General features: G+C 43.4%; 1 protein-coding gene across 3 annotated transcripts in view; it reads right to left on the reverse strand.

Annotated features, from left to right (window-relative positions):
* Positions 1-27,252, reverse strand: part of ANO2 (anoctamin 2) — a 2,341,832-nt gene that overhangs the window by 257,376 nt on the left and 2,057,204 nt on the right. For all 3 annotated transcript variants that reach the window (XR_011281759.1, XM_069628333.1, XM_069628334.1), the window contains one exon: positions 10,056-10,156. Coding sequence is in view for 2 of the 3 variants with exons in the window: in XM_069628333.1 (XP_069484434.1) it covers positions 10,056-10,156 (101 nt within the window). In the remaining variant the exon portion in view is untranslated. The remainder of the gene's footprint in view (positions 1-10,055; positions 10,157-27,252) is intronic.

The following is a 27,252-nucleotide window of genomic DNA, read 5'->3' on the forward strand; positions in this document are numbered from 1 at the left end:
ATTTCAATAACAATGTTTTTTTGTTCTTGTTGTTGTGTTTTGATACACTTGTTAATACGTCTGGCTGAACATATTTATGTTGTATAAATGGTCGAGTTAAAGGCATGTGTAACCTACATGTTAAATATACATCAATGTAATGCCATATACATAGTGCCAAAAAAGAAGCTGGCTTGGCTTGACTATGTGTTGAATTTCTAGGGGCATAATGATAGTCATTGCTGAGTGTTATTCGCTGGACAGTGCGGGTACTAGCATTGCATCTTCACTGTGTCTGTCAACACGTTCAACTCTAGCATTTCAGCATCAGTCACCTTTTAACATTTGTAGAGCGTGTGTTAGGTTGAGGAGCTATAATATACAGGCACTATGGATGTGTGGCATAAATGAAGCCTGCCACTGCTAAATACTTCATGGATTTGTATTTGTGAAAGCTCCTCCTGCTCCTCATTAAAGTGCCTAGCTTGAAACTGTTGTGACAGGGCACGTAAACAGGCGCTGTCAGGGGGAGGGGAGGGAGGATCCGACCCCAACCCAACCACAGCCCACCCCAGCCAGGGTGCCCGAGTAATACAAAACTTGAAACGCGAGGAACAGTGAGGAGGGAAGTAAGATTGAAGGTTGGAGGTGGATAGGCGGAGTGAGAGACTGGAGGTTCAGTAAGAGATAGGTAGGAGGAAGATTAAAAAGGGATCAGGGACAGGTGCAAATGTGTATGCATGGAGCAAGTGTGACACAGGGCGAAGGAAGGCACAGCTCATTACTCCCTGAGAGTACTAAATGGGAATTGGCAAGCACGATTTAGAAATTCCCTGGGGAGCCAGATAGCCATCGATTTAGGGAAAACACCTGAAGTGCAGAAAGACTAAAAAGACAGATAGGGGTTACTGATCCTACTCCTACTAACACTCTGATTGAGTTAGGGATGTGGGGGCCAAGACCGGGGCAGAGCAGAGAGAGAGGGTCATCCCTAGTGCCAGTTCCACTAATATCACAAAACCTCTGAAGAACTTTGAGATTAAAAGCCATTCTGAACACTTCCATTTCTATAAACACCCTTGGACTTTCTTTAAGAGTCACCATGATTCTTTGTAACGGGACCACCCTGCACACTGATCAATAGTGCCCAGCAATTTGTGAGGTTTTAAAAAAAAAGAAAACGTTCTCAATGGACTTGTAATCAATCCGCAGACGAGCCAGAGCAGATACAATGATGCAACATGCAAGCCTTATTCTTCATTCAAGCCCATCATTAAGAATAATTTGGGAATTTTGGTGTACAGCAAAATGTCACAGCTGGGATTCAATCTTTGCTTGTGACTTTCCCCATTACTTAAGTAATAAACCCTGAGCGTTAGAGGCCAGAGCGAAGTGAGGGCTTTCATGTTATCCCCACAGCATTGCCTTTCACAGTAACGACCCCTCACTGAGGGGTTATTGCTATTAACATCTGGCATGTCGTACCAGGGTGTGTGGTAGGTCAGAACAAGGATACAGGCAATTATGTGCCATGTTCACAAGGATTCTATTTAAATAAAAAGAACATGCCTAACTTTCCTTATGCTAAGTGTTTTCCTGATTACTGTAACTATACTAGGGATCTAGTCATAAATCATGAAGTCTAAAGTAAATAGCCTGTCCTCCTTACAAAAAGGTAAGCTATTCTAGCCCTACCATTTAGACAAACCAGAAAACACCAGGAGAATGACTCCCTTTTCCTGAGATGCTTTTAGGCACAGTTCCTTTTAATAAGAGTATCTTCAAATAGTCTCTGTCAACTCTTTGTAACAGCCTATTTAGTTCCTTCAAGGTATGTTCCCAGGCCCTTGTACACTTGTTCTCAGTACTCTTCAGACTTGTTCTCTTCTCACAGAGACATATAGATACAGTCTCTATTTGACTCTTGCTTTTTCTGTACTCTTGGTCTTCACTAGGAAATCTATGATGAGCTTCTGTATAACTCCCACACTTTTGGAATTCTTGGAATTCTTGCCACCTACTGGGAGCAGTAGGCAGGATCCCTGAGTGACTTTCTCTCTTCTTATGTCTTGGCAATTCACTGGGACAAGCATGAAGGGTTTCAGAGTGATGTTTACTCTTCTGATATTTGTTCCACTCACCGGGACGGATATGCAAGGTCCCTGAGTGATCTTCACTGTCTTTATACCCTCACTGGGATGATTATGCAGGATTGCTAAGTGATTCTATATGCCTCGCTCCCCAAGTCTCCCATTCTCTACTTTACTGGTAGTGTAGGGGGCCTGTGTCACTGGATCAGTGTTCTTTTGTTAATTTCCATATTCAGTCCGGATGGTTCTCTGGTTTCTCTTTTTGCTACTTTAGACACACTTCACTGTGTCTCAGTGATATCAGCGATAGAAGGGAATTCTCCTGGTTTCCTTTTTATGCCACCACCTCCTTCCTTTCGTTTTTAGATTGCAGTCCTCTTCCACGTACATACTGCCTCGGGTCTGTTCCTGGCATGCAGCTTCTCTGGCACGCCGACAAGAGGGCTCTCTTTCGGTACTGCTTGAACCTCCCTATAGGGACTTTTACCAACTCGTTCATCTTGGTAGGTCGGTCAGTGTACCACTGTCACGTCTTCTCCATAACTGCTTTCAAATGCATGAAGCAGTGTCTCCTGTCGTTTCCCAACCTTCTCAATTTGGCCAGTTCGAAACTCCCTGACTTCACAAACTGCTTCTCTGAGACCACCTCTTTTTATGATGCACAGCTGGGGAATCCCCAGCTTCTCAGGAAAGTCCTTCCTTTGTGTCTGTGATGCATTCATCCAACCTCGTCAGCTTCTTCGTCTGAGTGTTTAATAGACAATCACGCCTAATTCCTCCTATATTCTTGCTCATCAGAGTACCAGGTTTTTTTCCTGGTATATAATTACAGTAGTATATGTAAGAGGAGTCTGGATATTTGTTAGTCAGTAGTGCAGTGTTGAACTATGGGTGATAATAGGAAGGGAGTTCCTTATGGAAATGGGTGTTCTTAGCCCCAAGAGGGGAGTCTCTCCCTTTGAGGTCCCGCTTACCGCCACACCTAGGGGAATTATTGTGTAGCATGCTCACCTCTCTAGCTTCACAGGAAGGGGCTCATGTTGAGAAATGCCTTATTTGCCAATTAAAAAAATGTAGTCCCTTCTACCTTTCCATGGTGTCCATTGCCACAACAGAGATGCTCCGGGAACACTGACTGTCCCCGCCACCAGCTAGGGACAAAAGAGTGCAAGGTAAGTGGGGAGGAGGGTGGGCTCGGTGGGGGATGTGGAATTTGGGGATGGGAGGTGGGGGTTAGGATGGGAAAGGAAGCATGCAGCACACATAACTGATGCCTGGTAGGGAAGATGACAGCCTCTCGCTTCCAAGGAGGCTCGGATCAGGGTTTTTCTCATGTGGTAATGCCACAGTTCAGAGCTTCCTGATAGCTGGGAGGCCACCTCCCAGTTGACCCCCAGCCGTGTACTAATAGAATGTATGATAATAACATTCTTGTCAGAGCTCACAATTAAACTGATACTAACGATGCATGTTCCCAGGACGTTATACATACATTCAAAAGTTGCAATTATTTTCCCAGAAGGTAATATTTAAAAGAAGCATTCCCTGAAATGTCACAACTACTGAAACACATTGCATTATGGTTTCTGGAACATGTGTGAGGCAGTTTGGCCCAGCATTTTATGCATTTTGTTCCTCGTTGGGAATGTTTCATCTTCAAGGCTCTTTTTGGCTATTGAAATCCAACTACAGTTTACTATAAAAGCACTGCCACCTGCATTGACCTGCTCCCAAAATTCCCAGCCCTAGGAATGCTATAATAACAGTACAGGCTCACTGACATGGGCTTTGAGAGAAGATCTTCTGATCTCAGTTAATACGTTGTCCTTTAGACTGCTCTGCATCAGAAGCGAGGGCCACGTTCATAATACTGGGCTCTGTTCAGACAGCCCAAGGTCTGAGATACTGGAAGGCACCCACCAGTCAGTAACCTGCATTCCACGAATACACTATTTACCAACCAACCTTCAACTTTATGGAAAATCTCTATATATAAAACGGTTAGGTATGTTTCTGTACTCAGCTGATGCAACATATCAGAGTTAGGTTGCCCTCTGATATCCAAATGGCAAAGTGCACCTTTGTGTTCCCTTCCACGTCACCAACAGCTATAATTTTAACAAACAGAATGAGCACAGTTCTATGCGGACACCATTACATTCCTGTAGCGTAAACATTCAGAATCATTTGAAGTTACTTCTTTCCACCCCCACTTCTCTTCACACAGGGCGTGGTGGTTCCAGTGTAAATTAACAGTTACTTACCAGCTCAACGTTTCAGTCTCTAAAGAGCGAAATGCTGTTGGACGAATGCCTCCTCATGAGCTAAAACTGAAAGCAGGTTCTGTAATCATTCTACTACGCAATCTTAAGCCTTTATGGGAAGTCTGCAAATGAACAAGGTTGACAAGTATGCATCTATAAAGACACATCATAGAGGCCTGTGTAATCAATGGAACTTAGATACTGTTCTTATTCTGCACATACCTCTCATTCCATCCTGTACAAATATGCCTTTCAAATGCAAAAGAAGACAGTTACATATACGTTTAGCCTTTTCAATTACCATTAATGTGTCACAGGGACCTACGCCGCCTTACTGGAAGGGATCAGTGGTAATTATGATATTTAAGAAGGGGGACAGAAGTGACCCTATGAATTACTGGCGGATATTGACCTTTAAGATATGCTAGAACGGCGTATGTTACACTGGGTATGGCCAACAGAAATAGAAAATGGAAAGGGAACCCTGACAGTGGAGCACAAGAATATCTGAGCCTGAGTGTGAACCCTGACTACCATGAGTACTTTTCTCTGCTAGTGCAGTGATTTTAAAGATTCAGATAGCTACTTTGCTTCCAGACCAAATCTAATTATCCTCCATAGGTATTCTCAGCCTCACACCCTTCCCTAGCCAATCAAACCGGTGACCTTATTACAGTCTCCAAACCCTACTTAGATGCCGAGCAGTCACCCCAACCCCTTCAATGCCTCTACATCTGGCCAAGGCGAGTTCACAAAGAAACAACATTGTAACCATCAAGCTTTCCGCAGAATCCCAACACCTCACTCAAAGCTCCTTAAACTCCCTCATCACCTATGCAGCTCCACACTATTCTATAATGTATTTGTCTGCACTTGTAAAAGCGCTGAAGGGTATGCAGTGATTATATCGAATAGGAAATAGCAAAGGCAATTTTACTGAAAGAAATACTGAATGCTAAAAATATCGGGGTGCGGATAAGGGGTTAAAAGGTGTGGGGGTGGTTCGGGGTGTGGTTAGAATAATGCATAAACAGGGGTTTTGGGAGTGGGTCCCCATTTTTAAAAAAAATCAGTATTTGTTTTCTCTGTAAAATTGCATTTGTTATTTTTAATTTCGTTTTAATCACATGTAACCCTCTGAAGTGATCGAACAATGCCATGGTTTCACTCGATAAAACTAACAAATAAACATACTTCATGGTTAATAGTTCATGGTTGAATTAGTTCAAAATAATGTTCACTACATTTCACATTTGCTGCATAGTTCTCAGCTATCATCGGTCCTAATGCTCTATGCAAGGCATGAGGATAGTGTAAAACACTGCGTTACCCACCCATTCAATGCCGTATCTCTGCTTCTGCCATTAACAGATACTGGCTGCCGGAAGATACATGAGCACTAGAGGTAGGTACATTCGCTTCAGGAGAACGAGGACACCCACTGGCCAAATTGTATACAACATCTCACTCAATTGGAGCAGCTGACAAGCATTGATTTTAGGTAGAAGGAACAGTGTGCTGGGTTTATCCAAGAAAATATAATTTTGGCCAATAACAAACTAAGACTGGGAAAGCATACCCTAAGGAAAGGCTCTCCGAGGATGATTCATAACATTGTTTTTTTTTATTTTTTATTGTATTTGGTTAATTCAAACCTTTAAAAAAAGAGAATTTCACATTATCAAGTTACACTTACAATTTCAATGCAAATTAAATAAAATACAACACAAATTTACCCACAAGAATAAAGAAGAAAAATGATCAGTTCAAACCAAAATATCAACAAAATTCATATTAAAAAAGAATCACATAAATAAAATCCACAAATACATTCACCTCAGATAATACACACTCTCAATTGAGAGAGACACACTCAATGCACAGACAATTCAAGTAAAATAAATTCAAGGTACATTTGTGTGTTTCCAAATCAATTCAGATTAGATAAAATACTTCCTCTGCTAGATATTATCTGTTTACCAAATCTACAAATTCAAAGATTTGACAAAACCTGACAGAGCCAACCCTTCCCGGATATTATAATTTTCCAGACAATTCTTCCATAGCATATCTTCATCAAACACAAATGCGTTCTTTGTTAGGGGCCCCAGGTACTGTATTCTTAAGCCCTGTAATGGAAGACATTCAGGCACCAAATGCCTTAGGGTTTCCAATTTTACCATGCAGAACCTACAGACAGCTTGATCTGCCCTAATAAGAGATCTCCTTAGCTGAATTTCACTAGTTGATAACAAATTCCACCACACCCTTAGTAGAATGCCTCTGTAGAAGCAATTAGGGAATTGTAGCAGTAGCCTAGTCAAGGAGCCTCTTCATCTATGTTCATGTGACAGATGGCTCATCGATAGATAGGAATGGAATATATCAGTGTTCTGGGTCCAATCATAATCAAAGAAGGCTTGCTTAGCCTTAACATTATTGATAACGCTGACTTCAAAATAAATGTTATTTACCACATACAATTTCCAAGCAAGAAAAACATTTTTTTTGTTACCAATGGTGAAATGCCTTAGTATTTTCATGGAAGTCACATGTTCACAGTGTAGTGGGACAGACCCTACTGAGAGCTATGCTTCAAGACCATTTACTGTTGCTTTTTATTACCTGTTGATTGTCTTCGGAAATGCTTTTGACACAGTGTAATGCAGCTTGAATCAAGTGTTCAGTCAAAGACATTGGGGATCAATTCCCAAACCCCCAGATCCTTAAACGCTGGTGGTAAAAGTGTGAGTAATGAGTAGCAGCACTTTTCCAGCCACTTTTACTGATCCGAGGGATTTTGCATGATGAGTCAGGGCAAATGGGCATATCCTTCCCCCCTTCCTTCTTCATGTAGCAAGATTGCCAGGTTTATCACAAACATGTGACTTGCATATAGGTGGCAAACCAATGAATTCTAATGGCATACTCTTGTTTTTACAACTGGGAAAAATCAGGGCGAGTCCATTGGAATTGATTTAAAATGCCTGCCACAACGATTGATTGTGGCATGCGTTGACAACCATTTATATTAAAAAAGTGTAAGAGAACAATATAAATTCACTTTATTCTACAGCTTTATGTTGCACTATCGGATACAAACAATAGTAATTGCATAGAGGAGACATTTGTAGAGGGGAACTTTTGCACTAAGGTATAGACATTCAGTGCATTGTTTTGATGAATTGAAGCCCACTCTCTGTTACTTTTCTGCACCTAGAATAAGAATTAAAGGGCTTTGTAACATGATAAAGGAAGTGTGGAAAGGTACCCCACTGCTGTCACGCCAGCAACATGAAATAAACTATGAAATAAACTAGGCATACATTCAACTCACCATATTAAATTTGCTTTGAATAACTTTAAAAGCATATTCAAGTTTGTACTAAAATGGCCGCCCCACTCAAATAATGATCAAACATTTGGTGGGTTTTCAAATATTTGATTTGCATCTGCTAACACGTGTTTTAAACCGTACAGCTTATCTAAGCAAGATTAGTATTTATAAGCTCCAGCAAGCTGTTCACTAATATAGGTTTAACCAAGACCTGTGAATCCAGAGTGTGGGTACCCTGTCAAGGACCGCGTCTAGAAGATTGTAGCCAAGAGGAAGTGCAAGAAAGTCTTGAGAATTGACAAAGATACATCAGCTTCCAAACCGCACCTCCATGACTCAGATACAGGAGCCATGGGTTGCTAAGAATGCAAAGTACAACTCTAAGTGCTGGTTGATTGGAGCTTCTTGAGCTCAGTTGGGGATACAGTGTCTTTCTGTGCTTTTGATATTTTCACAATACTGAGACTAGCGTGTTACCAGGAAAGAGAGGGTTTTATATATGTGAAAGTTTAGTCTGCATTCGGATGTTTTGATGAGTCAGTAATAAGCTCCCAAGGCTGCAGCAGTTGGAGTTGGACAGACATTGGAGGTCATTACAACCTTGGTGCTAAGTGCACCATGGTGGATGGCGGATTTACCGCCCCATTCCAAGGTGAGTGGGGCGGTAAATCCCCATTTCCCATTTTCCCTTCCCCATTCCCATTTTTGCCCCATAGGGCATAATGAGAGTGGGGAAGGCGCTAATTACGCCGCCGTAAATTACGGCGTAATTAGCACCATGGCGGGTTAGCGCCATGGACTTTAACGCCTGCCAAAAGCAGGCGTTAAAGTGGGAATCCGGTGTTAAGGGTTAACGCCGTCGTTAACCCTTAACGCCGGGGTTGTAATGAGGGCCATTATGCATCCTTTTATGTACATATATAGAACCTAATACACACATATGAGGAGTTGATAACATCAAATATCAAAATTGATTCGTCATTGGATGCGCCTACATGCCTATTCACTTCATAAACATACAAGACTGCTCCTGGCTGGACGTTTCAAAGTCTGCATATTCAAAGGCTGTCCAAAATCGCAAAACCTGCATTTCTGAACTCTTACACAGACATTGTCGCAAATCAGGGCCGTGGATGAGAACATGATGCGCAACGACTACTGTAGCGCTAAAAAGCATGCAAATAATGTACTCTTCTTTCCTGAGATTTTGAGTCATTCACCCATAACCAAACATTGCAACAGGGTATAGATCCCGTGGTCAAGCCCACTCCCACCAGCCTTTAAGAGATTTCTCAAAAGCAACCCTAATGCTTGATAAGCGCAACCATGCAAGCAGTGATCAAATGCACTCAACTATTGGGAAACCTATTGGTCCTTGCTCAGACTACGTTGAACGCTCCTCACCCTTCCTTTGCTTTATGGCAACCTTGCTTACTCAGCTTTCAATATGTGTATGGATGCTTTCAAACTACCTAGCCTTATTTCAACATCTCATGTTTTCTTGGGTATTAAGTTTGATGAAGCCAATAATGCCTGTGGAGCATATCTTCCCACCCAAGAAAATTCAGCAAATGACAAATACCTGACTTTCCATGGTCATTGCCATGACAACTGTGACAAATCCATACAAAGGTAAGATGATGGTTGAGGATGTGCACAATTGGGCAATTTCACAATTTTCAATTTTGTGACTTTTTGCATTTGATGTTGCCAATCTTTCAAAATTAAAAAAAGACAATGCAATAAGTACATTTTCAGTTTATAACCCCTGCCAAAAGGTCCGACTTTTTCAAAACATACAAAACAAAATTGCTTTAATAAATATCAGCAAACAAGTTGTTGCTGGAGATATTCCCAGTAGCTCAACGTGTATTTCCTTGACTTGCTGAGAACAATCTCCAGCAAACGTTTCTATGCATTTTTTTCCCAGTAAAATACAACTATTTATATGTGCTTTCCATTTACTTATATGTACATGCTTGCATGCACCATTTAAAAACATACAAATGAAAACATTTTGTTAACATAGCATATGTTTGTGATGAAACACGTATGTCAGCGCCACCAGGGGATTATGTTACATGTACATATTCTTTCTTGTCAGAAGCAATGCCTGTTTGAGTGTGTGGGTTATTTGTGTTATCTGTCAGTTTTGCTAAACATTGCCAATATTTTGTGCACAGGAAATTAGTTGTAGATAACAGAATGCTTAAGAAACCTTCCCCAGAGAATTCCGAGTCAAAGTTAAAATGTACCTAAAACTGGCTATATAGTGGATAACACTATAGACTGTTGTCATTTAATGAAATGTGTTGTATTTACTTAATAAAATATTATTTAGCGAAAAAACACAACAGGCTGCTTTACACATGTAAAAATACTTACGGGATTCCAATTTCAAATATATTGTTTTGAATGAGCTGCTTCCCCAGCATAATGATGCTGAGCTGAATGCACAGTTCCATCAAGCATCCCCCTGGTGCACACTGCAACGAAAAGAAGCTCATCAATACTCTGGATAACCTCGCACAATGTCAGTGCCCTGATGGGTGTGTCACAAGATTATTATCATGTGTTCAAACATATCCTGCCGTTCGTGTTTTGCTTGCAGTAAATCTGAGGGACTCAGCACCCATTGATAGTATTTGTGATTTTGCTTCAGCAAAAGACTACATTTTGTGCACCAAGAACTGATTGCTGCTTATGTATTTATTTATTTATTTATGTATTTGCATTCATACAGTGCACAAAAACAGCCCACTATTAGACTTCTCTGTAACTGGCCCAGGCGGCTCAGGGAATGTTAGCAACAACTCAGACCATAAATGCACCTTAATTACCTGTTGAAATAGGATTAATTTAAGGACAATCAGTTCCCCGACTAATGGTGGGGAGAGAGAGAGCGGGAAAGAGATATGAATGGAGGGGAAATGGAGAGGCAGAGATAGAGACAAACGCATTGAGAGCTCTAGATGGAAAAGTATTCATATATGTGGGGGTATGGTTTCAAAACCTAAATTTAGAGCATACATCAGACATACAAACATATATAAAAACACAGATAAACAGTCCAATCTAATATTCTCATTCTTCTTCCCTTCTGCATGACAAATGAGTGCTGGACAGTCACCTTGCCAAACTCATGAGTGAAACCTGTTTTCAGTATACAGGGTACAGTTGAGATTTACTCATGGCCCAAACATGTGGTGAAACGCACATGCTAGTTCAGTGAGGCACATGAATTCAGTGCACTAATCCGAACTGCTGAATTTCTTAGATAAATTTGATGGGCCAATCAAAGACCTGATATCTCTAGGTGGTTTGGGTGGCCGCATAAAAGACCCAGGTGATTTCCTGATTCTGCGTGCATTGCAATAGGCTGTGTGGACAGGACTGATCCACAGCAGATTGAAGCAGAAGATTTGTGGTTTAGCAAATTCAGACAATTTCTTTGTGTCCCTTATACATTTTGTTTCCCAGTTTATGACACTCTACTTTATATTATTTGAGTTTTGTGAAGTCCCTTAAATTCACACTCTCCCTTTCAGAAAACCCTCATGAAACCCTCCTGGTTTCAACCAGTCAGAATGTGGTTACCATCTGCCCCTTACCTTTTTCTCCTTCCACCCATAATAGAAAAAAAGCCCTTTGTTACAAGCTTTGCAACACCGTTAGTGGATATATTTTCAAACATGGTCCCTTGCCTTTAACCCAACCACTAAAAAAACAAAAACCTTCATGAAATAGTTCCTAAAAAGCTTTGGCATGACTCGGGACACCCTTGACTTTGAGGTTCCACTCATCTCTGCTATTATTTTCGTGAAATTCTTCTTAGAGATGTAGAGAAAAAAAGGTCACACTGAATCTCTATGGGAGAATGTCATCTTCAGGTGAGGAGGTGGATACTGGGGCAGGTGTTGGCAGGATGCCCAGATGAGGTTAAGGTAAACACCTTGTTGGATTCAGATCTGAATGCTTTGGGGGATGGTGATGGTGGCATGACACCAAGCAATGTAGAGCAACATCATGATGCAGGAGCAGAAAGGGTACAGTTGACGATGAGGGGCGCAGTTTCAGCGGGGGGGTGATTGTGTGGCGTAAGACAAGGTTGACCAAAATTAGGAACAAGAACAGGAGGACATGGAGGGGCAGAAGGAGGATAATATGTGCAGACAAGGCCATGGTGTTGTAGGATAAATGTGCGTAGGAGATTCCTCTTGTCAATGCATAATACTTTGTACCTATGTCCATGCGTCCAAACTTTTAAGAACCGAGGATCAGAGCCTCAGCAGCAAAGCCCAAGCAGGACAATGCCACTGTGTTGTGTGACGCAGGTGCGCAGGAGATGCTGCCCATCAATACGTAATATGTTGCACCTTTTTCCAGGCATCAAAACCTTTAAGAACCAATGATCGAACCCTCTGCAGTAAAGCCCGCGCAGGACTAGGCTATGATGTACGATGCAGGTGCGCAGGAGACACTGCCCGTTGATATGTAATACATTGCGTCTAAGTCCATGCATCCAAACTTTTAAGAACCGAGGATCCGACCCTCTGCAGCAAAGCCCACGCAGGACAAAGCTGCAGTGTTGAGCAGCAAAAGGGTAGCGGCACAGATTGCAATCACGCGACACAGCTGTGTCCATAAGGTATGAAAGGTGCGGGGAGGGAGAGCAGCCATTACTACTCTCTACTGAACTTCCCGGCCTTTGCACATACTTGTACCTACTATCTGACTTAACATACGCCATTCCCTGTGCAATCTTAGGCTCTCTCCTTCCAGCGCTTAGCTGTACTCTGTGTTTTTTGTCTTTCCTTTCTTTCCAGGTCCATGCTTTGTGGTTACTATTTATCGTAGAACTGTGCCCCCAGGCCCTCACCCACTCCCTTGGTCCACCCCCCAAATTGTTTTACTGTTTTTGCTTTGATCTTTGGCCGTAGACCCTCTTCTTCTTCTAGGTTCCCCCCGAACTGTGTAACTGTTTCGATTTGATGTGTGCCCCTTGACACTGTCTGACTCTCTATCCCCCACTGAACTGTGTCACAGTTTGCTGTGATCTGTGTCTTTAGCCCTTAGCCTCTCTTCTTCTTCTAGTAAGACTCTCCTGCCCCCCGAACTGGGTAACTAGTTGCTGGGATCAGTCTATTCAGACTCTATCCCACTCTCTAGGACACTCCCCCGCAAGGGGTACCCGTTACTGGTTAGTTACCTGTCTCCCCCCTTCCTGTTCCCTATTGTGTGACACCCCCGCGCACCTCCTGCACTTGGCGCTTGAGCTCCTTTCTCCTCCTACCTTCCTCCTAGCAACCTCTATGATGCTCTCCACCTCTCCTATCTTCTCTAACTGCTGCTCTATCTCCTACCATATCCCTCTCACTAAGTCTAGAAGGACGAAGTTCAAGGAGGACATTCTGGTCCCCAACCCAGGCCTCCCTATCGCTGCAACCTAAAATAGTGCATCCTCAAGACTGACTATCACCGACATCCTCTTTGTTATTCCCTCTCCAGACCTGTGGACCCCTAATATGGTCTCTGTTCTCTCTTTTGTTTCCTCCTCTCCCATCAATGGTGGCACTAGGTGGGAGTTCCTCTTCCCTTGCTTCCACTCCTTGAAGATCATCATTAATGTCTATCCGAACGGCACCGTTTTGGTCCAGGGCCCAATCTCCTCCTTTTTGATAGACCCTTCCTGTCTCTTAGCAACATCTTCCCTTCTTCTGCTACTCATTCCACCACTTATCTGACACCCTCCTCTTCCTCTTCCTCCTCTGCCCACTCGCAGCCCGTTTACCACCTCCAAAGGTCATACCTCAAGACTGTCCCCCTGCACTGAAGTTTTTCAATAGTGGCAAACTGCTCCACATCGCTACTTTCAACTCTCGTTCTGCTGTCAAACACTCCTCTGACATCTGTCACCTCCTTGAAGACAGCACTGAAACAGAGACATGGTTCATGGCCAGATCTGTCACAAATGTTGACACTCTCCTCCTCAAGGGATACAAGATCCTCTCCGAACACAGAACCAACAGTCCTGGAGGTGGAGTAGCCCTGATCTTTCCAGAGTGGATTCCTCCTTTTGTCATCTTTGTGCATGCCTACTCCTCCTTTGAATGCCTAGACTGCAGGCTCTCCATCTCTCCTAGCCTCTCTCTAACCATGGCCACCATTTACAGGCAACCTGGCTAGGTCACCCTCTTCCTCTCAGAATGGGCTGAACTCTCCTCTTCTCTCTTTGCCTCTACCTCTCAACTTCTCCTATTCAGAGACCTCAACATCCATCTGGATGTTTCCAATCCTGCCTCGGGGCTCTTCTGCAATCTCTGCGACACTCCCTCTCTTTCTATTCTACCCTCTGGCCCGACACACTCTTCCGGGCGCACCTTGGATGTTCTCATCTCCCGCACTGACCACTTTCTGCTCTCCTCCCACCTGAAGCTCTCTGTCCCCCAGGTGAAGATCTCTTGGGGCAGAAAATCCCTTGGCTTAGCGGCGGAAGATTTTGGAAGAGATGACTGTGTGAATGTTTGAAGTTCTGGAGCAGATGCTTTCAAGAAATAGAAAAGCTGCAACAGCACAAACCCAGGAGCCTTAAGTTGCCAGTAGTATTCAATAAGCAGGCGAGTTTCAGCTGAACGATACCAGCGGTAAGCAGCAGTAACGAAATGCAGAGAGAGGCTGATAGGAGAAATGGGAAAATCCCAAGGTGAAAGAGAGGGGAAGAGAAACTCGCACAGAGTGGCACAGGCTCTGAGAACCAGGGAGGATACAGTAGGGAAGGATTCACAAAGTATCACAGGTGAGAAACATGTAGAAAAGAGAGAAAAATGCAGATTAGACTTGCATTATGCAAATAGAAATGAAGCAACGCATCTGCTTACCATTGTGTATGCAGTTTTTGTCTTGGTCTTCAGTGCTGGCAGGGTGCCATATTGGAATCAACTAGACTACTTTCTGCGGAATAGGCGGCAGGGGTAACGCACCACCATCTTGGGAGGAACAATGAATAGCATTTTTGGTATTTCACCCATCTAGACCACAGGGACCAATGAGGGTTCCGCTGATTCCTGACAGTCAGTGGAGGCCTTTGCTGCTACTTTGTCTCCTCCTCCTACTTCTGCGGCTGACTCACAGTCTGACACAGTCCTCTCTAGCCTGCATATTTTTATCACTAACACTCTGGATCTCCTTGCCCCTGTCATGAGAATACACCTGAAACCTACCTCCAAGTGCAACTCTTGGTATGACTCCGACCTTACCACTCTAAAATGCAAGTGTAGGGTGGCTGAGAGGAAGTGGACGGCATTGGGCACATCCTCTGAGAAACTGGCAGGTAACCTGCTCCAAAGGCAATACAGACTCTCTGTCCTGTCCAAGAAGAGAGCCCATACCAAGCCTGTGTCTTAGGCCTATAACAACATGGCCAAACTCTTCAAAATCTGCAAGGAGCTGGCCAACCCTTTTGCAGTCTCCATCTTTCCTGTTCCCACGCAGGCCCTTTGAACAGCTCTGGCTTCTCACATCACCTCTAAAACTCAGGACATCCTGTCTTCTCTCTCCTCCTCTCCTTCCTCTCCCTCTCCCGGCACCCTTCTGGGTGCCTCGGCCGCTCCTCTTCCTTTCTTCTCTTTTTAAGTGATCACTTCTGATGACCCTTCTAGACAAGCGTGATCTATGAAAGTGTCATCCAAGTAGGTGCTCCTCTGCTGCCCCAGAACCATCAAGCCTCCCTCCTCACTCTCCACACTGATGCGGTTGGTTGTCTTCATGACCATCGGTCTGGCTTCAGAGCAGTCAGAAGCATGGAAACTGCTCTCCTGAACAGCTGTGAAGATCTGCTCACAAATCTCGACTGTAGCCTTCCTGTAGCCTTCCTTCTGTTCTCATCCTCCTTGATCTTTCCTCTGCTTTCAACATGGTCAATCATGCAACACTGATCAATCATCTCTCTGAGAACCTGGGCATCATGGATCAGGCTCTTGCATGGTTGAACTCTTTCCTCCTGGACCATCCCTCTCAGGTCCAACTCAGGTCTTTTCTCTCCGCCACCTCTCTCTCCACATGCCGTGTTTCCCAGGGCTCGAACCTCTCACCCTGGCTTTTCAAGGTCGATGTGGCACCTTGGGCCCACCTCATCTCTACCTGCTCCTCTAACTTTCAGTGTTATGCGTATGATACTCCGCTCTCCTTCAGGCTGCCCTCTGCCTCTTCTCCTCTCTTGGTCATTCCTTACTGTCTGGCCACGATTCAGGAATGGAGAACCTTCAATGGTCTCTGCCTCAATGCCTGCAAGATTGAGATACGTCTCATTGGGACCATGCTCCCGCTTTCCTTCTTTCACTCTGGCTGCCCTACTTGGGCCCTCTCCCTGCGCCTTCCTGTGAAGCAAAGAATCTTGGGTCATCTTCGAATGCACTCTGTCCTTCTCTCCTCACATTGTGGACCTCTCTAAGAAGTCTCTCTACCAGCTGCACCTCCTCAGAGGTATTATTTACTTTTCTCACATTCCCCCAGAAACTCACCATCTGCAGAGCTCTCGTTCTCTCTAGGCTGGACTACTGCAACAGCCACTTTCTCAAACTACTTTCCTCTACTCTCTGCAACAAATCCAGAACAGGACTGTGAGACTTGTCCTTGGCCTCAAGCCCAGGGATCGTATCGCTACAGCCCTGAAATCTCTCCAATAGCTTCCGGTGGCTGCAAAGGTCAAGGTCAAGACCCTCTGCATTGTCCACAAGCTTTCTTTGGCCTGGGCCTGCACTACATTCAACTCTCTCTCTTCCTAAACCTCTTCCTTCTTGAGCCCTTCGCTCAGCTATCTCCGACTCTATGATGGACAGATCCTGCTAAACTCAAAGAGTGAGAGGTAGATCTCTCTCCTCTGCAGGGGCCTCCATCTGGAATGGCCTCCCTGCCCCTCTCAAACTCGAGCAGCGCCACCTCAGGTTCAGGAAGCAGCTCAAAACCTTCCTTTTAGCTTCTGCTTTCTCTCTTTCTCTCCCTTGCTGACCCACCTGTCTGCTGCGCTGACTGGTTGCCTGGCTACTCTCAGAACCCTACGAGCACCAGGCTCCTCCACGACCTGTAAGCACCTGCACTGACTCTGGGCCTCTGAGCACTTAGGGGTTGTATCTGTAACCGTTACTGCCCCTGTCTCCTTGCACTATCCACATCCATATCCTTTCCCCCCCACCCTCCCAGCTGCACTTACTCAGAGCAATGCTGACCTGATTGCACTGCCCCCTTTCCCTCCCCTTGCCACTTCCCCTCTCCATCTCGCCCTGCACTTGCACAATCTAAATGACACAATGCCTTATAAAATTTTATGTTTCGTACACCCTATGTCTCCCTACCTTTTCTTGTCGCACCTAGAAACACTTGTGTACATACGCGTTATAAATGACTCATATCATAACATATCATGGCCAGCTGGAGGGATAACTTGAGGGGTGGATGAAGGGTATAAGAGGAACATGAGGAGGCATAGGTAGGGCATTAGGTAGAGCAAGAGGAAATAGATGAAAGGCAGAAGGAGAAGGGTAAGCAAGTGGAGTGAATGAGGGACAGGCGGAGAAGTGGCAGAACGTGGAGGAAAACAAATCAAATTCCGGACAATCGGATGAATATAATGCCATGAATGTTGGGACAAAAGAAGGTGTGCAGAAGGATAAAGTGGTGGGCTGCCGAATCAGACAGATATGGAGGGGCTGACCATACTGATGAAGGTGACTTTCTTCCTGTAGAGGGGACAAGGTGAGCCAAAGTATGTGACGGAGCACTTGGAAATGCCCCCGCAATGTCTAAAATGTGCCTTTCCTGAGTGTGGCAGATTTTACTACACTTGAGGGAAAGATGTAGGCAGAAGATTTCACAGCTCCAGCAAACTCTGCATCATTAGAGTGTTGCAGAGCAGAAGCACTGACCATTATGCATGGGGTATGACTGCAATGTGTAACCAAATGTATAATCACGTATGCGCATTGTAATAAACTATTAAGCGTTGGCAAAACGAATAGTGTTAAATATTAAATAGACATTTTATAGCCATTCATCAGGCTATTGCATCATATGGGCTGGTAATCCTACAATTTGACAGCTATTGCCCTCTTATTTCTAAAGAGTATCATCGTTTTACAGGCATACATGATATTCTCTTGCATGGACATCATGTGATAACTATGCTAGTTACTGACGTCATAAGGCCAGGTTCTCAAACCATTTCCAGGTTTTGGCATCAAAGGCTGCTGATGGACTGACACCATCAAAACCCTTAATACTGGCCATGAGTTTGAAAACAGTAGACAGCACCTCAGATGTGAGCGCTGGCAATTTTGAGTCCTTCCCTATTTGGTAGACGGACATCTCCCTATTGTGTCCTCATCAAAGATGATGTACGTGAAGAATTCTGCAGGCGCCTCTGCAAGATCTTAAACCTTGCCATACTAGGGTGCCAAAAAGGATCCCCGTTCCTTGTGTGAGTCTCAACGCACAGAGGGCTCTGTGGAAGCTACTAGTTGGAGTCAACCCTCTATTGAGCACAGCCTCCCGTACATTAGGGTGCTCCATTCAGGAAAAGCCCTGTGCAAATTCTGCAAGAGTTGGAAAGTGGCGTTACCGTATATGGCCATGTTGCTGCCTGCCTCCGAGAATGGGAGCTACAGTTTTGAGTGGACATTATTGTTTCCCTTTCCTTAAAGCATGAAGGACCTTTTTGGTTCTGTTGAATTATGGCTTCCTCTGTTTGAGTGCTGTTTGTCATTTAGGCTCCGGTCTTGTACATCGATGTGGCTTATTCTGCTGCCCTCGCTTGGTACAGAAACCTCAAATCAAATCAAACTCAGAAATGGATTGACGTTTAATGGTGTCTGGGATCAACTTTGAATCCACACCTCATGGAAAGCCTGTGAATATTTCCAGTAAAGTTTGAATGGACCTCACCCTGTGATTGGGAGCTGGGACTCCTTGACACTCCCGATTTCCTTTAAGACCAGAGAATCTCATCCCATATTTTGTCAAACCACGTGAACTGCCCATCCTTAGGATGAGTCGCAAAAAATAAACAGGAAGCCACAAAAAGAAGGTTTCTTCAGAAGCTGTGTTGTACATGGTCCTTCCAAGATTTCTTCTGACTTTAAAGCTCTGCCAGTGTTTTTAAAAGGTAGCCTTTTTCTCTAGATGACATAGAAGCCCTGTGTTGTATGTTGACCACCCAATGGGTAAATCCAATTTACAATCTCATAGAGCGCTTGTTTCCCAAACCTGGTGGCATCTGGAAGCCTTGATTGCATCAATCACTGAGCTAGACCTGGGATTGAAGAAGGGGTCAACACACTTAACAAGACACACCATTTAACTAGCAGAGGCAGCTGAGGCTAGAGGTGGCACTTACATGCGCATGCAAGGTATCATTCTCAAGGGCACCCCTCGGCTCACCTGAATCTCAGTAACCAGTTGTTTTTTTTGTGCAAAAGCCATTGCAAGCCTTCTGATATTCATGTTGTATCATTGTATCAGTCAATCAGTCAAAGAAAGCTTTATTTCGGATTCACCATAAAATCATTTAAACCTTATCACAGAAATAACTAAAAGAAGTGACGATGAAGCATCTAAAAATCTGCATGCAAAAATATAGAGGCATAATTATACAGCAGCATTTGATATCTGACTTTCGCCAAGTAGTTACAGACATTATTAAAAGGCAGTCATTAATTTATGGGGAAACAACCAAGGAAAAGAGTAAAACCTTATTAGAGTCACTATTCTCTATCGAGAGTAATTCGATGAGTAATACATTTCAATAAGTAACAGATGAGACTTTTTTTTATAAAGCAGAAGTTCCCCAGTGGGAAATCATACTGTACGTTATCTGAAGAAGCACAATTGAGATTCAGGGCTCCTTAATCAGAGATCATTAAACTGCTCATAAAATATAATTGTTTGTTTATAATGCGCAGAGACCAGTTTCTAAGCGTGAGATCGGGATTTGAACCTGTCTTGCTGTGTGTTGTCTTGCTTCCAAGACAAACGTGTTGCCCCTGAGCTATCTAGTTAAAATGACGAAGTGGCAAAGAAGACTGGAAGAGCTGGGCTTGATTTCATTAACCTAACAACTTTGCATCTGGTTCTAAGATCGTAAGAATCTAAAAGAAATGTTAAGCCACTTTCCTCTGGGAACATCATACAATCGACAATTGAGCATGGAATTCTCTACATCTTCCTCATGTAATTTACATAAAAGGAATTTGGTCCCTTTGCCCAGTGAGCAGTAAACATGGAAAGGGTCAATTTACCCAAGCAACATTTCGTTTGTAGAATGTTCGCGAGAGGTAGGGCTGGACAATCAAGCTAGGGTTCTATAGCTAAATAGGCTTTGACTGTCATGTAGTTAGATGATAAAGGACGTGAAGAACATGCATCAAGCTTGACTTTCAGCACCCACTCACAAAAGGAGTTCCTCAAAATGCTTTTAGACTGTACACCATATTTTAATTGGCTCGTTCATAATGCTTCCATGCCTAGGATTAAAAGAATGTTTTCACGTATTTAAACCGCAGAAGTGATTTACCACTACTGGAGTCTAGTAATCAAAGATGCCCCCTCTATAGAAAATGAACACATTGACAAATGAGTGTTCTCCCCTCAAAACAGATAGAGGAACCTGCGTCAGCACCACCTTGTCTTGCGGCTGTGGGGTTACTCTTTTTCAATCTGGCTGGCCCATTTCAGATTGCTAGAAAAAGTCATTCCTAGTTATTCAAAGACATCGACTGCATATAGTAGAAGATTATTTAAGTAAAATGTTGGTGGGGCATACCAGTCCCGGCCGACAGGATTACAAGTCATAACTCTTGTTTTGGAGGAATTGATTGTTAAGCCTTTATTAGTGCATATCGTCGCAAAAGTGGAAAATTGATGCTGCAGGCCCCACAGCTTTTAGCTATAAGCACAGCATCATCTGCAAAAAATAAGAGAATCCATATGTGTTGGCCTAAGGTCGGGGCATCCACCACTGCAATGTTCATCACAGGGGCAATATCATTAATGTGTAATAGGAACAGTAGAGGGGCCAAAACACATCCCTTCCTTGCTCCAACATTAGCATCTACAGGGTTTTTACATTCACCATTTGGACCCCAACTTATTCATGCATGGTTGATATAATATAGCGATTCTATCGGACAGCAGATCTGGAAGTTCATCTAGGTTCTGCCATAAAATCTTTCTTGGAATGGTATCGAAATCGGTCTGCAGATCTATAAAAGACAAATACATATGTTGGGTTTTCATTTTCACAATCTTCTGCAGGATAAGATGTAGTCTAAAACCACTTTGAAGAATCCTGCTTGTGCTACTGATAAAATGTTGTCAGCATACACATCAAGACGGAACAATATCATTTTAAAATATACTTTTGCTAGGGAATCTATTAACGATATGGGTCGATAGTCAGAGGGTACTTCTCTATCAGCCTTCTTGTAGATCGGTAATATATTTGCACACCTCCAACTCTGAGGTGAGTAGTAGATAGGTTTACCTTGGTAATGAACTTCGTCAAGAAGGGAACCCTAATATCAACATTGCTCTTGAAAAGATCTGCCAGCAAAACATCAGCGCCTGTGGCGTTAAGAGCATGTTGAGAGTGAATTGCTCTTTAAACTTCTATTGGCGAGAAGATCAAGTGGGGCTTGTCTCCTCAAAGGGGTTCTCTGTGAGTTCCGTTTGAGTTGGGAGGAATTATCCTCCAAAAAATATAAAGACTGAAAGTAATCATGCCAGACCTGGGCTGGAATATTGCTAGTTATTTGACTACCATCTGAACTGGATCTATTACTTACAAAATTACATTGTGACAATGGGACTTGGTTGCATCGTGGAGTGAAATCCAAAGAACCTAAATAAACTCGGCTTTCTTCCTTGCTATTAAGTTCTTGTACTTAAGTCTTTTGCTGGTCACTATTTCAGGATTCCTTCCATTAGAAGACTTTGTACTTGTAAGAGGGCCATTTTGGCTTTCCTACACTCCTGATCAAACATGCCTTGTTGTTTTACGTTTACGCTAGGCCTCACTTTCACATTTCTGTATATTAATGGCATTGCACTATTCACCACGTTATCATAAAAGTCTAGCGGTGTAAAGGCTATGTTGGGCTTTCCAAAAGAGGAAGCAACTTCATATACATAGTTGTAAACAGAGCAGGGACAATTGGCAAGGACCACCTAACAGTTTTTAAATTAGCAGATAAATCTGGACCAGATTTTTGATATAGCAGGGTTTGAACATTTTCCAAATTAACAGAAGCAGAAATGTTAGCAATCAAGAGATCATGGTCACTTTCCAAACGTTCAATGACTCAAAAGGATTTAATCAGACCCCATTGGACCAAATGTATCCATATATAGTTAATTAGACTAAATGTGTTATATATGCAGAACATAGGATGAGTAGGGTCTAAGTCCATATGCATAGACAATCGTTAAGACAGAGTTGGCTAACGCGTATCTACATGCAGGCAGATGAACCTGGAGGTCTGGAACACCCCAAATGTTGTCCTCAGCGCCAAGTTCAGCTGATAACAGATTAGATTCAAGTTGGCAATTAAAATCGCCCAACATTATCAGATGGGGTCTTTTACTGTAGCCAGTGCCTGCTTGGAAATTGCTTGTCGATTCAATCTTAAGTAAATGTTCAAGATCAGGGCAGTTAGACCTCCCTTAAGGCCAAGCACCGCACATAGATCATCAGGGGAGTCCAATGAGTTTGAACAATACCCCAAGGCTAACATGTACCCAAATAAGTAATCTGCCTTTAGGTCACCCATTATTGCTTTTAGGACTGGACACAAAAAAAAGAGTTTGGTCATCCAAGTATCCTGGAAACAGATGACTGCTTTGTGCTATAAACTCATGGCAATTGGGGTCCGAGTTTTTACTGGCCATTCCACTGACTTTCTAGGAGAGAATGGATACTGAATCCTCATTACTTTGTAATTGGAAAGGGTCCCCTACTGAGATGGTGTGGGCGGCAATAGAGGGAGAGGGGGTTGCTGTAGCACTTCAAGCCTGCTACAGGTCTGGTGTATTTTAAAGAGGTGCATGGGGCCTTGTCTTCCATTTCGGGTCATATGTAAGATCAATGAGGTTGCCAGTCAACTGGGTTTGTCCTTTTCATTCAGTCTTCCGCCGGGCATGTGAAACCGGTCCCCAAACCATATGTGAGCCCATAGGAGGTAAAGTGCAGAATTCAATTGCGAGGAGCCCTTGTACTACATGGTCTGAGGTAAGTACCAACTGGATATAGTCATAGTTAACGTTGGTCAGATCTGCATAATGGTTGGCTCTGATGATATCTGAGCGCATAACTGATAGGCAGTCCTTAGAGAGATGCACCTAATGGGATGCTTTATTCATTAAGGAATCCGGATGTTTTACTGAGACTTCCCAGAGTTTCTGAAAGTTTGTCATGTACAATGATGGAACTTTGACATGACGCTTAGAAGAAATAGCATCTGAGTTAGTTGCTGTCAAGTGCCTATTTAAGGGTATTTTTTTACCAAGGGATAATAGGGGAATAGGTAATGAAAGGCTGTCAGCCTCAGGCCCTCCGCACTCCCTATCCACTATTCTAACATTTTGCAGGCAGGTGTGAATGGAGGTTAGAGAAGGGACCTTGGAGGCTCAATGTTGTCAGCACTAAGGGATAGAATTGGGGTGAGTTTGTTGGTATTGGGTGTCTGTTATGGGGTTTAGCATTGAATCCTGTTGAGGGGCCAGAGGAGGGCCAATGGTACTGGGAAGCGGGGTTGAAGGTGGTTGAGTAAAGATTCAGTGCTGACTCAGGAATCACTTGCTTCCCGAACTGGCTTAATATAATTGACAATTCTGATTTCAATTCATCCATATTGTATTTCATGTCAAGTAATGAAGCTTTACAAGTCGGGCAACAGTTACAATGTTCAGACTCCTTAGGTACAGCAGGATAATCAAGGTCCTCTTGGGTAATATTTATGGTATATTTAGCAGCATAGGCAGTTTTGAGCCTATTTGGGAGGCCTCAAGCAAGGGTGAAGTGGCAGCAGTAAGTCCCAAAATGGGATTTCCCAACGGGCCAGTTAAACTACCAGTGTTTTTTTTTGGTGGGCAGGAATATTTTGGGCTCATTAATTTCGAATTTACACCCAACTTGTTGGTCTGTCCCCCTGGTGATCTCTTTCATACCTGGGGCCAAGGATTACTTCTGAACACACGCTTTTGGAGGAAGTTATGGGGTATCATTAGACCTCAGCAACCCACTGGGGCATGACCAACATATTTGGACTTTTGGTTGTGTAGCTGAAGAAATTCAATCAATGTGAATCCCCTTGCAGCAAATAGTAGAGTTACTAGATCGTAAGCAGATTTTTTTCTTAAAATGTAGGAGCTAAATAAGAGACGGGCTTATCTTTTAGCAATGTTTTGATTTCTGATGAAAGGACACTTACTTCAGATATCAGTTGTCCAAATGCTGCAGGTATCTTGCTGAATTTGTTGTGAGAGACGTCATGTGGGACCTTCCTCTTAGACATGTCTCAGTGAGCCCAGACAAAAGTTAAGAAACACTAAAAATCACAATATCATTTCTATCTATAAATTAACAGTTTAAAAAGGGGCGCACAATCACAAACAGGAATACAATAACAACGCAACTCTAAGAAGTGTGGATCTGAAATAGTGAGTTGTTAGCTCTTCGCTAATGTGAACAATTTATATAGATAGAAATACAATGAAATAAAAACCAGCACTAGTGAAGGCAGGACATTCCCAGCTGGCTTAGGGGCTTGCCCAGGGCCATTCCCAAACTCCCTTTACACAAGTTAGAAGAGAATGGGGGTGAGCTCTCAGCCTTCTGCAAGACCTTGTTACTGTGCATGGGGATGACAAACTGGCTCAGGGGGCTTACACAAGTCCACCTCGCCCAACCGTAGCACAGCTTGTTAGAGAGTCATATGATGTCTGCTCTAACCTTGACAAAGGAGGTGTGTTCGCCGCAGTGATACGCTGCAGAAAGACCTGCGTGGGTATAATGATGACACCTCAGTCACCGGACAAGAGAAGTTGAATGGCAAGACCACACACAAGGTTAACCCATAGTGCTACTTGTGAGGCCAAAAAAATCAACGCAGCAAAGGTCCAATGTTGGGTGTTCTGTTTTCACGAATTACCATGTATCGCACGAGCACCGACTTCCACCGAGGCTACACTTGCGAAAGCAGCTAACAGCCCAAACAGGCCGAACAGATGGCGCCTTGGTCCAACGCATTTTTTATCATCTATGTTTCACCCTTATGCTTTCCTAAAGAGGATATTTTATTACAGATCTGTTCAGTGCCTGACATTACTCTAAGGAGTATTGTGTAAAAATGTACTGATGTCAGCCCCACTCCTCTCATATAAGTTGCCCTTGACTGCTAGACAACAGCTACAAATAGGTAAGCAAGGGAATTCTTGCAGAAGACCCCGTTTGCCTAAGGTAGTATCTGATCTAATACTTGAAAAACAAGGCTAAAAGACATTCAGCCTCATCAGGAGATTGGCAGAGCAGGAAAATGCAGTGGTAAAGCTATTAACGCTGCATTTAGCGCTATGCCCAATCCTGAGTTTGGCCCTAACTCAACACATTCACCTCCAGCTCTGAGCTGGTGCTATTACTGCTGGTGGTAATAGCACAGTCAGTAATAGCCCTGAAAGCCCCATAGAGTCCCATGGACTCAAAATAAATGGTGACTAACAGTGCCACCGCAACTCAGGATCTGGCGCAGCACTGGACTGGGTTATTGTAATGCTATTAGCATTGGGTGGTATCTGGATGCTATTGGCGCCCGGATACCACCGACCTCCTGATGAGGCCCATTGTCCTAACACTTGATGCACTTCAGTCCAGTTACCCAGGTAATCTCAATTTTGCTGGTGCCAACTGTGGGGTTCATGAACTGACACACAGATACTGTTGTTTAAGTCAAGACAATCTTGTTTGCTTACCAGAGATAATTTAATAATAATACATCTAAGTAATTTAATGATTGACCTCCTCTAAACTAATCAGAATGCTCATGAAGCAGTAAATAAGCTCTGTCATTGACCTCATTCCAAAAGTTCTGACGTCTTCAGCATCCTAACAGATAGAACTAAATGCATTCATGTTACGTTAATGAGGGCCCTCCCCAATTTCTGAGGCTCAGGTAAAACTGTATAATGTTTTAAAAAGTGCTTCTTGTCAGTTTCCTGCTCCTTTTAAGTAAAGTAATAAAAAATGCTGTTATTATCCAATTAATAGTTCCGAATTCATGAACCTTGGAAGGCTGAATGTCTGAGTTTTCCCTGAGGTGTTTCCCCATGTGTCCTGCAGTTTGAATGCAGATAAGACTTAATGCAGTGAGCTATTTTGGCAGTCTTCTTATACTAACTTTGAAACATTGAATTTTGCCCTGGTGTGCTAACTGGCCATGATAAAAGAATAAGTAACTTACCTGTGCTAACAGTCTTTCGACTGGATATTTCTCCCACATATTTCTCATCTCTGATGTATCCAAGTCTGCTTGCAGCTTTCTTTGGAATTCTATTCATAGGGTTGAGAATATAGCAGCGTCGAGTCTCGATCTTCGAGGGCCTCTGTAGCGTCCCTCATCACGTTGATGCTGGTGTATGAAGCATACACACTGACCGTTACCTCAGTTCTAGTTGTTTCCCTCCTTTAAATTGCATGCTGTGTCACAGGAGGAGATAATACGATGCAAGAAAGGAGGGTGTAAAACAAGGAAATCCTAGGCAAGCAAGAGGGGATGGATTGGAGGGTGATGATGAATATGTGGGAGTAACATCCAGTCAAAAGAACATTACCATGGTAAGTAACTTTTTCTTCGAATGGATTGTGTCCTCCCACGTATTCCTCATCTTTGAAAGACTCCCAAAGCCTTAGGAGGTGGGTGCCAAGAATGTAATATTATGAAGGACACCTTTACCAAATGTGGCTTCCTCTCCTGATAAAGAATCTACACATTAAAATGTACTGAAAGTATGAAGGGACAACCAGGTCGCGGTTCTGCAAATGTCCCGCCCTGGCACACCTTTTTCCAGAGCGGAGGAAGCAGCCAACCGTCTAGTGGAATGTACCCTTGAACCTTCGGGCGAATCTTTGCCTGCCAATGAGGAGCATTCTGTTATGCACATGACAATCCAACTAGAGATTGTTTTTTTTGTGACTGCCAAACTAATCTTTGACCCGCGTAACCAATGAAGAGCTGGTCATCTTGACAAACATTTGACATTCTTGTAATGTAGTAGCTTAGCACTCTTTTAGGGTCCAGACAATATAGTCTCCCTCCTTTGATGGATGAGGAGATGGATAAAATGTTGGTATCACAATACGTTGTGCAAGTTGAAACTCCGACACAGCTTTCGGAAGGAAAGATGACCAAACTCTTAGAAGTACCTTGCCCTTGCAAAAGGATGTGAAGGTGGTTTGGAAGGCCTGTAGCTGACATACCCTACAGGCAGAAGAGATAGCTACAAAAAAGGCCATTTTCATTTAAAAGACACAAATATAAGGGCT

The sequence above is a fragment of the Ambystoma mexicanum genome, chromosome 12 (genome assembly GCF_040938575.1).
Source record: "Ambystoma mexicanum isolate Mex_15411 chromosome 12, UKY_AmexF1_1, whole genome shotgun sequence".
Lineage (NCBI taxonomy): Eukaryota > Metazoa > Chordata > Amphibia > Caudata > Ambystomatidae > Ambystoma > Ambystoma mexicanum.